The sequence below is a fragment of the Marmota marmota genome, unplaced genomic scaffold (genome assembly GCF_001458135.2).
Source record: "Marmota marmota marmota unplaced genomic scaffold, marMar, whole genome shotgun sequence".
In the NCBI taxonomy this organism is placed as follows: domain Eukaryota; kingdom Metazoa; phylum Chordata; class Mammalia; order Rodentia; family Sciuridae; genus Marmota; species Marmota marmota.
Window position 1 is genome coordinate 24,035,034 of NW_026000093.1, and position 12,459 is coordinate 24,047,492.

The 12,459-nt window shown below is 34.6% G+C and overlaps 1 protein-coding gene across 1 annotated transcript in view; it reads right to left on the reverse strand.

The window, feature by feature from the left end:
* Positions 1–8,952: 8,952 nt before the first annotated feature.
* Ube2w (ubiquitin conjugating enzyme E2 W) overlaps positions 8,953–12,459 on the reverse strand; it is a 33,140-nt gene continuing 29,633 nt past the window's right edge. The window contains exon 3 of the mRNA XM_015485714.2: positions 8,953–11,990. Within this exon, the coding sequence (XP_015341200.2) occupies positions 11,831–11,990 (160 nt within the window). The 3' untranslated portion in view covers positions 8,953–11,830. The remainder of the gene's footprint in view (positions 11,991–12,459) is intronic.

Here is a 12,459-nt window from a genome sequence, read left to right on the forward strand (position 1 = left end):
TTTCTTTTTTTTTTTTTTTTTTGTGGTGGTGCTGGGGATTGAACCCAGGGCCTTGTACATGCAAGGCAAGCACTCTCCCAACTTAGCTATATCCCTAGCCCAGAAATTCTTAATTACTGATCTTACCCTAAAAAGAAAAAACCACTGGAAGATCTGACTAAAAACACAAATTCAGGGTTCTTACTTTAACAGGTAGATTCAGTAGGTTTGATGAGACTTTTATAAATCTCATCAAGTACAAATTAATAATTCCCAAACCAGACTTAAATCTCTCAGCCCTTACAAACTATCAAATGTAGCAGAATATCAGTAAGTATGTGTCCTATATTAAGTTATGACAGAAACTCATAAAATATATATTGTTCTTCACATACATTTTGTTTTGTTTTGTCTTTATGGAGAGAGAAAAGTATGCCCATGTTTTGAATGTGAGAGGAATTCACTATAAGATTTGTAAATATTTTTAGGCTATAGTTATAAATCTAACTTTATTACAATTTTACAAATATTTACATTTTAATAAAGCAGTATTTTCATACAATTTGTAGTCTTCTAAAATTTTAGATATACTAACACAAAGAACTAATTTTCTTGGCTGAAGCTAATATATAAGAGAAAAATGATTATTTCAAAAGTATGATTTTTCCGTACTTGCATAAACTTTTTTTTTTAATTTTCTCTTTTCCTTTAAAATTCTGGCTATATACCTCCATTCCCGCTTTTAAAAAAAAAAAAAAAAAAGTTAAAATAAAGCTGAAAAATAAAGCCTTACAGTAAGAGAAATCAAAGTTATTTGTCCTACCCAATTACAAAAGACACTCTAGCTATATTCTACCAATGCCATTTATCTCAATTGCATGTATCAGACCTACTGTACTCTTCACATTTTTACTAAAAGTATTGCTCTATATAAAGAAATAACTGCACAATAATCTTGCAGTTCCAGTTCCACATTTTTAGTCTGTCCACAATTAGTTTAAATGAAATTTTATTTAATAAGTATAAGCAATAATTTATTATATGCATTTGCACAACATATTGTAGATGTCTAGAATGGAAATTTACAAAATCTCACAGAATGGGGATTTAATTTGGAATATTCATTTTGCCATAAAAAGCTCTTTTGATCAGAATGGTATTTTCATTAAGAACACAAGCAATGTCTCTAGAGATTATTCCCTGGCCACAATTACTTTTTAAAGCAGTCCCCCCGCCCTCCCCTAAGTCTCTTTATCAACAAGAAGAATAATGCTCTTAAAGTGCCAAAAAAATAAAGAACTGCCAAGTTATCTTCTTAGGCAAAAACAATCAGTATATCAGCAACCACTAAGGAAATACAGACAGACAAACAGGAAGGTTATCATGACATGCTTTGACTAGACAATTCACAAAGCAAAAGGAAAGCAATATTCTTCTTGGAGAGAATTTTTTTTTTTTTTGACTGAGGATTGAACCCAGGGGTGCTTAACCACTGAGCCATATCCCCAACCCTTTTTAATATTTTATTTAGAGACAGGTCTCACTGAGAGTTGCTAAGCGCCTTGTTAAGTTTCTGAGGCTCTCAACTTGCGATACATCTTCCTCAGCCTCCCAAGCTGCTAGGATTACAGGCGTGTGCCACCGCTCCAGGCTTGGAGAGAAATTCTTATAAATTAACTCATGTGACCTGAGAGCCAAGATGTATGCCATGAGCAAAAGGAAATCAAGACAGAAGAGAAAGAAAAGGAATGAGTGGTAGTAGACGACACCTACAGCAAAATCAGCACTCTATAAACAGAAAAGAAAAAGAAATCAAGAAGAAATAGCTCTGAAGTCAGAGACTGAAATAAAAGTAAACCCAATCTTAATAAACCCTTATATTTAAAAAGCAGAGGCATTTTAACATGCTGCATGCCACGCAAATGCATTCAGTCTGAAACCTGTAGCAACCAAAAACAAGAGAATTCATTATTTCCACATATTATAGTAAATCCTAGGGCCTAACCTGCCAGTTACAGAATTTAAGAAGTTTGGCTAAACATGGGAAGGTTCAGTTTACATGCCAGAGGTGAGTTCCTGCAATAAAAGAAAAAAAGTTTTTCAACAGTTTATATTTGTGTAAAAGGCTGGTAAGTACAGTTTCTACAGTTGTTGTTTTTTTTTTTTTCCTGTAGTTGTAGATAAAAAAAATATTTGTTTATTTTTTTATGTGATGCTGAGGATCGAATCCAGTGCCTCATGCACACTAGGCAAGTGTTCTGCCACTGAGCTGTGGCCCCAGCCCCAGTTTCCACAATTTTAATGTAAACTTTGTTACTACGATTTTCTCATGTTATGGGGGCAGTAACCAAGGCTGAATTTCTTCAAGTGCAAAGAATTATCCATCCTTATTTATTTAATACTAAGTACAAGCCCAAAGAGGACATTTCAGTATTTTTAATGCAGCTAATTAGAATGCTCAAGAAATTTGTTTCTGTTTAGAGTTCAAAATATTTTTAGGGTCCCAAGTAGCTGATAAATCTATCTAGGACTGATGTAACAACTGAATACAATGGATCTGAAAATAGTTCAAGGGATTTGAATTTTGTTTTAATTTATTCAGATTCAAACTAATTCTACAGATCAAAACAGTTAATAGCTGAAAATTGTACACATTTCCCATTGCATAAACCAAATTAACTAAAAAGAGAATTTTTGAAGACATTTTAGAAAAGAAATCTTAGATCTAATGTATATAAATAACTGAATTTCTGAGACTGTTAGAAGTGCTTCTCAGATGTCTCTAAGTTTCCAAACATCTCCCTATCAGTGTGGTTCATTTTTCAAGAGCAGATGAGAAAGATAAGAGAGAACTATGCTCAGGATAATTAGGGAAGTAAGTATGCATACTCTACACCCAACCTAAAATTTTAAGCAGGTGAACCTCTGGGTAACTTTTGGGTACTGTGCATGCAATATCTACTAAAATCTAAACTGAAAGCCACTACAGTGATAAAAATCTAAAGAATGAATACTGCTCAAATTTGACATGGTCTAAGAATAGTTCAATCTTATAATTGCCAATATTTACTTTGCCTTAAAAAAGATTAATCAGTAATTGAAACTAGATCCATAATTGTAAATAATGTTTATAAGTTTTACCAAAAACTTCAGCATTATTACTAAGAACAAAATAAAGGATTAAGATCAGTTAACTCTAATATGAGAATTTCTCAATATCAGGGGCTGGGATTGTGGCTCAGTGGTAGAGTACTCGCTTAGCACATGTAAGGCGCTGGGTTTGATCCTCTAAACCACAGAAAATAAATAAATAAATACATACATAAAATAAAGGTATTGTGTCCAACTACAACTAAGGGAAAAAAAATTTTAAAAAAGAATTTTTGAATATTAAATGCAATAATGAAAGACCTTAAATATTGAGATTTTATCACAAAGAGGGCATTCTGTATTCTGATTAGTCATCTGGAGGTAAAGGCAGTCACCTAATTATAATGCACCCAGAGAAAGGCTAATACGATTTCAAGACAGATCAAACCTTTATATATAATAAACAACACAAAGTTATAAAAGCTGATGTCTATAATCTGGATACCAAGGTTCCTCTCTATGGATAACATGAGGGAGTGGTAAGCAGACAATAGTACTTATTACAACTACAAAAATTCAGCATACAAGCCGAGAGTTTAGTACTGTAATAAAAACTAAATCATATTTAATTACATATGATTTTGATAGTTTAAAATAAAAGATAAATAATTCCAAAAATGACTAGGCCTTAAAATGTTATCACAGTTTTCAATGCAATTCTCCCTTTTGAGTCCTCTATTATATACCAGCAGAATCAATATTAATCGTTTTCTCTGGGATTCCACAATTATCTCTACCATGCAGCTCTACATGTATTGTAAAGACAAAATTCTTGGACAAGATGAAATTCAACTTGAATTCTTTGATGGGAGTCATTCTTTTCCCTTTATACTTGTTTGTCTATTCTATTAGTCTTCTCCTTATTTTCCCTCTACTTCATCCCCAAGTTATATAGGAGGTACAGAGGAAAAGGAAGAGTTAAGACACTAATGACTAGGGTTCATTGTTCAACTTCTTGCTCTTCAGATGTCCTGAATTTTAGGCAATAGAAATTGTTATTCAAGAAAGCTTGAGCTGGACATAGTTACACATGCCTGTAACCAGTGACTTGGGAGGCTGAGGCAGGAGGATTTCAAGTTCAAGGCCAATCATGGCAACTTAGTGAGACCCTATCGCAAAATAAAAAAACGAGAAAGGGCTGGAGTGTAGCTCAGTGGTAATGTGCCCCCTGGGGTTTAATTCTTAGTACCAAAGAAAAAAAAAGAAAAGAACACAAGCTTGATCACCATTACATGAAAGCGAAGAACTACACTAAATATAAAAGAAAGAATGAAGACACCATAAAAACAGGTTTTGGATCCCTGTAACAAAGTGGGGTCTGTATAAGGAAGGTGTAAATAGGAGGAAGGAATGAGGAGAAGAGTGATTATTCCTTTCCCCTACTACTTCTAAAAGTTTTAGACAAGGGAGGTGTAACTTTGGCATTGTTCTTGGCATCAATGAGACTTCAGGACCACACAGAGTTCTCTTTACTGTTTAAATAAATATTCCTCATAATATTTCTAAAATATCTATAGTCTTTTCAACAGAACTTAGATTTGAAAAGTTTAACAACAACTGTAACTGAGACACTTACAAAGTAATAAAGATGCACTTCAGATATACTTCTTTCAAATAAAAAATTTTGACAAAAGAAGGAGTATACTTTATAGAAGGGACGAGCTCCTAATGTGGAGAAGGTAGAAAGGAAAAGCAAGAGTTAAGACACTAAGCTTGAGGCCTTTAAGTTTGATTGGAGACTGACTAAACATCCAATGCCTATCAAATAAATATCTACTTCTTTCACATTTCAAGATTCTCTTTGATTAACCTTAAAATATCCTCCCAATCACTTCTATACTCCTTCATGTATCTATACATAAAAGTACAAGAGCATATGTGTTCACAAATATCCAAAAAGACAAAGTCCTTTCATGTCATGACAAAAGAGTTTCACATAGACTCTTTTGTGTCCTTTGAAACCCAGTTCAACCATTTCAGATAGGTTTCTTTATTTCCTTAGTCTTCTCAATTAGACATTACTTTCCCTTTTGCTCCCAAAGCCTACAATTCACACTTAAATTTATTGTCCCTCATAGTTTTCTTTTACACCTCCCCTTTATTCATATTCCTTAATCTATCAGAAAATCCCGTTTATACATTCTTTGAAATATGTCCAAACTGGACATGGTGGTGCACACATGTAATCCCTGTGACTTGAGAGGCTGAGGCATGAGTTCTGCAAGTTCAAGGCCAGCCTGAGCAATTTAGCAGGATCCTCTCAAAAACAAACAAACAAAGGCTGGGGGTATAGCTCAGTGGCAGAATACCCCTGGGTTCAATGCCCAGCAACACAAAAATAAAAAAATCCAACTATGATCACTTTCCATAAATGCTACCCTTCTGGTGCAAGTCACCATCTATTCTCACTTGATTACTGCAATACTCTGTTTCCTCAACAGTTTATTTGCCAACAGGTAGACTGATCCTTTTAGTTTTAAATAGCATGTCATTCCTCTGCTCAACAATTTTCAAAGGCTTCCCCATTTTACTCAGAGGAGAACCAAATTCTTACAAAATATAAAAATATCCAGTATACCACAACCTGTGACGGACCCTTTAGCCCAAATTATCTCTGGTCCTACACTATACCCTCTTGCTTATATAGTACTCTGGGAGCAACTACAAGTTCTAGATTCAAGGCTTTTGCCTTCTGTACTCACCTGTTCCTTTTCTCTGGTTTTCTCTTTAACATGGCTTACTCAACTCTTTCAGATTTTTCCTCCAATGTTATCTTCTCAATGATATCTTCCTAAAGGCTCTCACTCTTCTACTTTTTTCCCATTATTTTACTTTTTATTACCTGTTATTCCCAATAAGAACTAAAATCTACACAACAAGGAATTTGCTGTTGTTGTAGTTATTTTTTGAGACAAGGTCTTGCTGTGTTGTCTAGGGTGGCCTAGAAATCCTGAGCTCAAGTAATCTTCCCATCTCAGCCACTGAAATGCCAGGACTATGGGCATGTTCAACCATACCCAATTATTGTTGCAATTTTGGTTACCATTTAATCACCAGTACCTAGCACAGTGCCTGTCCCATGAGATGTGCTTAATAAATAGTTACAGAATAGATGAATAAATGCCCATCACCTATCTAAATATTTAACAGATTATTAGTCCCTTAAAGGCAGGTTCATGCCTTTTTTTAAATTTCCACATCCTCTTCAACCTAGCAAGTACAGAGAATTGTACTTGGCACATAAAGCATGCACATAATTTCCTGTATGGCTGATAATCAATGAACATTAATGGAAAAGGGTGATGAAAATCTGGTGTGTCTTTCCCTTTCCTTTTTTTTTTTCCCCCCCAATAATGGAGTTTGAACACAGAGCCTTGCACATACTAAGCAAGTGTTGTACCACTATGTTACATCTCTGGCTTTTTTTAATTTTTATTTTTTAAGAGAGAAAGAGAATTTTTTTAATATTTTTTTTTTAGTTTTTGGTGGACACAACATCTTTATTTTTTTTTTTTTATGTGATGCTGAGGATCGAACCCAGCGCCCCGCGCATGACAGGCGAATGTGCTACCGCTTGAGCCACATCCCCAGCCTGGCTCTTTTTATTTAGAGACAGGTCCTCTCTAAGTTACCTAGGCTGGCCTCAAACTTGCAATCTTCCTGCCTCAGCCTCCCAGGTAGCTGGGATTACAGACATGTGCCACCATGCTCCATTCTTGTTATTTCTTTTAAAGCAAATGACCAAGCCAAACAAATTTTAGACAGAGAACAGGAAGATGAGATGCAATGTGAGAAAATAATCATAACCAGTGAGGAAGAAATCATAGCAAATTATAAAGGTAAATACAGATCTCATTTACAGATACAAAAGTAATAATTTCACAATGAGATTGGTCTATTCCAGACAGGTTTTCTAAATCCTACTCCTATAACTCATGATAAATTCAGTAGTGATTCTACAAAAATATGAAAGACTAATTGACCTAACAAGTGTCAATGCTGAGGCATTACATCAAGACCTTTGGTGAATGGGAAATTTTACTGCCCTAAAAGAATGGTTCTAACCACTTCCCCAGAGTAATGGACCTCTGCAAGTTTCAAGTTATAGGAAAAGTCTTGAAATCTACATGGACATCAAGCATTGATTGTTGGACCCACTATATTTATTTTAAAATCATACAGATGCTGAGATTAATAAAATGATCAAGTTAACTTTAAAAATTATTGGCCAGAATATTGTTACTGTCTCACTTAATGGATATTAGAATATACAATTTCTATGAGATGAGAGGGACTATAACATTAAATAATGTTGAAAAGGAATCCACTGGGCACAGGGGAACAAACCTGTAATCCCAGCAGCTTGGGAGGCTAAGACAGGAGAATCCCAAATTCAAAGCCACCTCAGCAACTGCAAGGCGCTTAGCAACTCAGTGAGATCCTGTCTCTAAATAAAATACAATAGAGCTGGGGATGTGGCTCAGTGGTTGAGTACCCAGGTTCAATCCCTGGTACCAAAAAAAAAAAAGGAATCCATATATTCCAAAACAATGGGAACAACTGCCCTAAAGCTTTTCACATTCCACATACAATCTTTCACATTCTAAGAGAAAATTACTGTAAGGTTAAATAGGCACTTTTCCCATGCTGGTACTTATACCTAGCTGGTAGTATGGCATGGAGGAGAGAAAAGACTTGGGATTGAAGTCTTGACTGTTTTACAACTAGGTATCAAACCATAAATGAGACACTTTACTTCTACAAGCTTCAAATTCTTCACTTAAAATAATGGACCTTCACTTAAAGAAAAAAAAAAAAAGAATACAAAGAGAAGGGAGGAGGAATAGGAAAGATAGTGGGATGAATCTGACAGAACTTTTCTTTGTACATATATGAATAGACCACAGTGAATCTCAATACCATGTGCACAAGACAGGGATCCTAATTAGAATCATACTTCATTGTGTGTGTGTGTGTGTATATCAAAATACTTTTATTCTGTCATGTATAATGAAATTTTTTTTAAATGAGGCTGATTCTACCTCCCCTAAACACTTAAGAGCTGTTATAAGATAATACAAGAATAGAAATTAAATTATTAAGTGTATTTGTGACAGAATCATCATTCTATATAGTAAAATGCACAGAGGTAGTGTGCAGAAATGATTAAGTTCTTACTGCCATAAATGAACCTGAATGCCAAGCTAAAGACTATTTCATAGAAAATAAAGAACCATAGAAAGATTTTACCGTAGTGGGTGAAAAAGGTGGGGATAAAATGGAATGCAGGGTTCTGGTGGGGCATGTGTTTGTATATGAAAACCAATTAGATAATAATTAATACTTTCAAAGAAAGAAAGTATTAATTATCTAAGAAATAATAAAGAAACCTAATAGATGTATAATATAAAGAACCAGAGGCTGTTCTAACAGTCCAACTGGAAGATAAAAACTTGGGCTTACAGCAATGATAATAAGAAATGAGCTGACTTAGTCATTGCAAAAGGATTTGAAAAATCACACATAAAAGGAGAAGGGAAGAATTTTATGCAAAGAAGATAAATAGTAACCCAAGAAAATATTTTGTTATTGAAAAGGGTTCAGGTAAGATGTGTCAAATTTGAAATGTGTGGACATATTCAAGTATTTTATGTCCAAAAGGTATGAAATGAAACCTTAGAAAAGGTGGCAGGTTGCAGTGTATAGGTAGGTGTAAGTATGAAGCTAGGTAAAAGTACCAGCATGGGAAAAGTGCCTATTTAACCTTACAGTAATTTTCTCTTAGAATGTGAAAGATTATATGCGGAATGTGAAAAGCTTTAGGGCAGTTGTTCCCATTGTTTTGGAATACATGGATTCTTTTTTTTTTTTTTTTTTTTTTGGTACCAGAGATTGAACCCAGGTACTCACAGTAACTTGGGAGGCTAAGGTAGCAGGACTGCAAGCCTGAGGCTAGCTTCAGCTACTTACTGAAGCTCTAAGCAACTTAGTGAGATCCTGAGATTCTGTCTCCAAAAAAAGGGGGGGTAGGGAGATGTAGCTCAATGGCAAATCACCTCTGGGTTCAATCCATAGTACAAAAAGGAAAAGGAATAAAAAGTGTACCTAGAGGGGCAGATCTGGAGTCAATTATTTAAGATGACCGAAGATGAAAGAAGAGTGAGAAGAATAAGGGAGTGTTGAATAAAGAATCTGGAATACCAGAACAATAGGTAGAAGTAAAATCAGAGGAAGAGGATAAAAGAAATATGAAAATGATAGAACTTATTATAAATGCTATAACTTATAGAAATATTAAAAAATTAAATTAAAAATGTTTAAGATTGATATTTGACTTAGAACAAACTAAGAAGGGGCTGATATTGTGGCTCAGTGATAGAGCATTTGCTTTTCACTTGTGAGGCACTGAGTTCCATCCTCAGCACTACATATAAATAAAGGTATTGCATCCATCTACAACTAAAAACATTAAAAAAAGAAGAAGAAACTAAGGAGACAGTTTAGAGAACACTTTTTTAAATTTTATTTTTATAGAAACACATTTTCCTCTAATGAAAAATTCTGACTTCCCTTCTCCAATCTCCCGCTAGTTGAAAACGTCTTAAGTCCCATGTCACAATGGTGTTGAAATAAGAGTAGTTTGAAGGTGACAAGAGGATGGGTACCAGAAGACAAGAGAAAGTAATTTTTTGGAGAGAAGGAAGATATTTGCTTTGGTTTTTATTATAGTCTACAGATGCCTAGAAGTCATGACAGCATTATACTTTCAATTTTTATAAAAATGGTAAAAATAAACATCAAAAGTCTTAACAGCTTTTTGTCCACAAAGAATCTTTAGAACTCAAGGAATCAGTATTCATTTAATCCTATACCTTGAAACAATTTTTTTTAAATATTTATTTTTTAGCTTTAGGTGGATACAATATCTTTATTTTATTTTTATATGATGCTGAGGATCAAACCCAGTGCCTCACGCATGCCAGGTAAGCACGCTACTACTTGAGCCATATCCCCAGCTCCGAAAACAATTTTCTTAATAGCACAATACAATAACTGACTTCCATTTACTCTCTTCCATGACCAATTAAAAACAACAATCTTTGTGTGATATATTCTGTTGAAAGTAGCAATGAAATATAATTTTCCAGGGCTAGGGATGTAGCTCAGTGGTGGAGCACTTGCCCTACATGTGTGAGGCACTGGGTTCAATCCTAGCACCACACACAAATAAATAAAGGTATTACGTCCATCTACAACTAAAAAATATTAAAAATGAAAAAAAAAAAAGAAGTATGATTTTCCTCAAAATAGCACATTTTAGTACCTAACAAGTTGAATTTCGGGTTATCTAGGAACTACTTCCTTTATTTAGTTCATTTCCCAGAAGATCACGTTAGTTAGCATATTAGAGAAAGTTGGCATTAAATCTTATTTTAGCCAGATCTCACAATCCTCAAATTTAAAAACTAAATATTTTATTATAGTAATACTCTGAAGAAAAAGTACTTCTAGTAACTCATTTATCCATCTTACCAAGCCACAAACCTGAAAGTCTCCCTTTCTCTAACCTCCAATTAATCACTGACCAATTAAATACCTCTTCTGCCATAAGGTCTTGCTTCACCTTGGGCCTAGAGCACAGCTGGCTGACTATTGACCTCTGAAACCGTGAGCCAACATAAACTTTCTCTTCTCTAAATTGTTCCTGTCAGGTATTTTGGTCTCACCAACACAAGGCTGACTAACAGACATCCAGCCTGAAGAAGGAACTTGATCAAGACTTAAAAGAATTATTTTGTTGTCTACACTTGTAGACTAGTCAGCGTTCCAAGAATTCAGGCTTACAAGTTCCTGGCTCCAGGACCAGAGGATGCCCTTTATCCAAGGACTACCAAGATGACTCCAGCAGTGCTGAGTATCCCTCAACATGCTTGTGGACCTACTAATCAATCAGGGATACATTTAAAAAAATTCCAGAAAACCAAATGAATTGTGCTTAAAGCTTTATCAGTGGAAATGTGATCTCAACTAGAGAAAGATGAGGAAGAGATATCTGGAAATACAGTTGACCCTCAGGATCCATGGGAGACTGGTTCTAGGACTTCCTGTGGACACTTAAATCCACAGATTCTCAAGTCCATATATAAAACGGCACAGTGTTTTCATATAACTTGCCCATATCCTCCCATACACTTTAAAACATCTCCATATTACTTATAATACTTAATACAATGCTATATAAAAATAAATTAAAATGTTCTTCTACTACCACCATACCTTGTCATTAGGTCATTAACTGTGTCTCAAATCATAATGATCAGATTTTGAGCTGATAAATACATATTTAACAACTGTTAATGTACTATGCTTTTGTAGATTGCAAAGATAGCATGTCAATGTAGAATCAAGGACACACTCCTTTCCAGTAAGAGCACTTGCCTGTTTAACATGCTAGTCAATGACCCGATTTAGAAAAAAGTGCCCCCAATTAGTATAAAATGCTAAATTCTCCCACAACTCAGAGTCTGGTTAGATTTTCAATCCCTTCTATGCTAAAATATATGGAAAAGCACAAGGCAAGAAAACCCTGATCCCAATAAGTAAAAAGTTGATAAGATATTTATTATATTACGAGTAAGATAATGAAAGAATGAATCCACTCACATTTATAATGAGTTTCTACTTGGTCAAAAATCGCTATTCAGTATTTTGCTATAACATAAAAATACATTAGAATTTTAAAAAGCAAGGCAATTACCTGAGGAGAGTCAAAAGGATATCGACTACTAAATTTAAATAGAAGTTGAAATTTTTCCCCTTCATATAAGGTACCTGGTGCACCTTCCATGTCTACAATCCACCTAGAATAAAAAAGACAAATGTAAAACTTAAAATAAAAGGGACTAGAGTAAGAAAAGGAAAAGGAACACTGAGATGCCACCTACTGGGACTAGAGTCATTTTTATTATTATTATTATTTTTTTTTTGGTGGAGTTGTCTTTTTTGGAACTGGGGATCAAACTCAGGGCTTTGTAAATGTGATGCCTCTGAGCTATATCCCAGCCCTACTGAAGTCAATAAATACTAACAGTGCATTTTATCATCCTAACAACTTTCAGAGTGGGTTTTTTTTTTTAATTTTTTATTGTTGGTTGTTCAAAACATTACAAATTTCTTGACATATCATATTCCACACTTTGATTCAAGTGGGTTATGAACTCCCACCTTCACCCCATACACAGATTGCAGAATCACATCAGTTACACATCCATTGATTTACATATTGCCATACTAGTGTCTGTTGTGCTCCGCTGCCTTTCCCATCCTCCA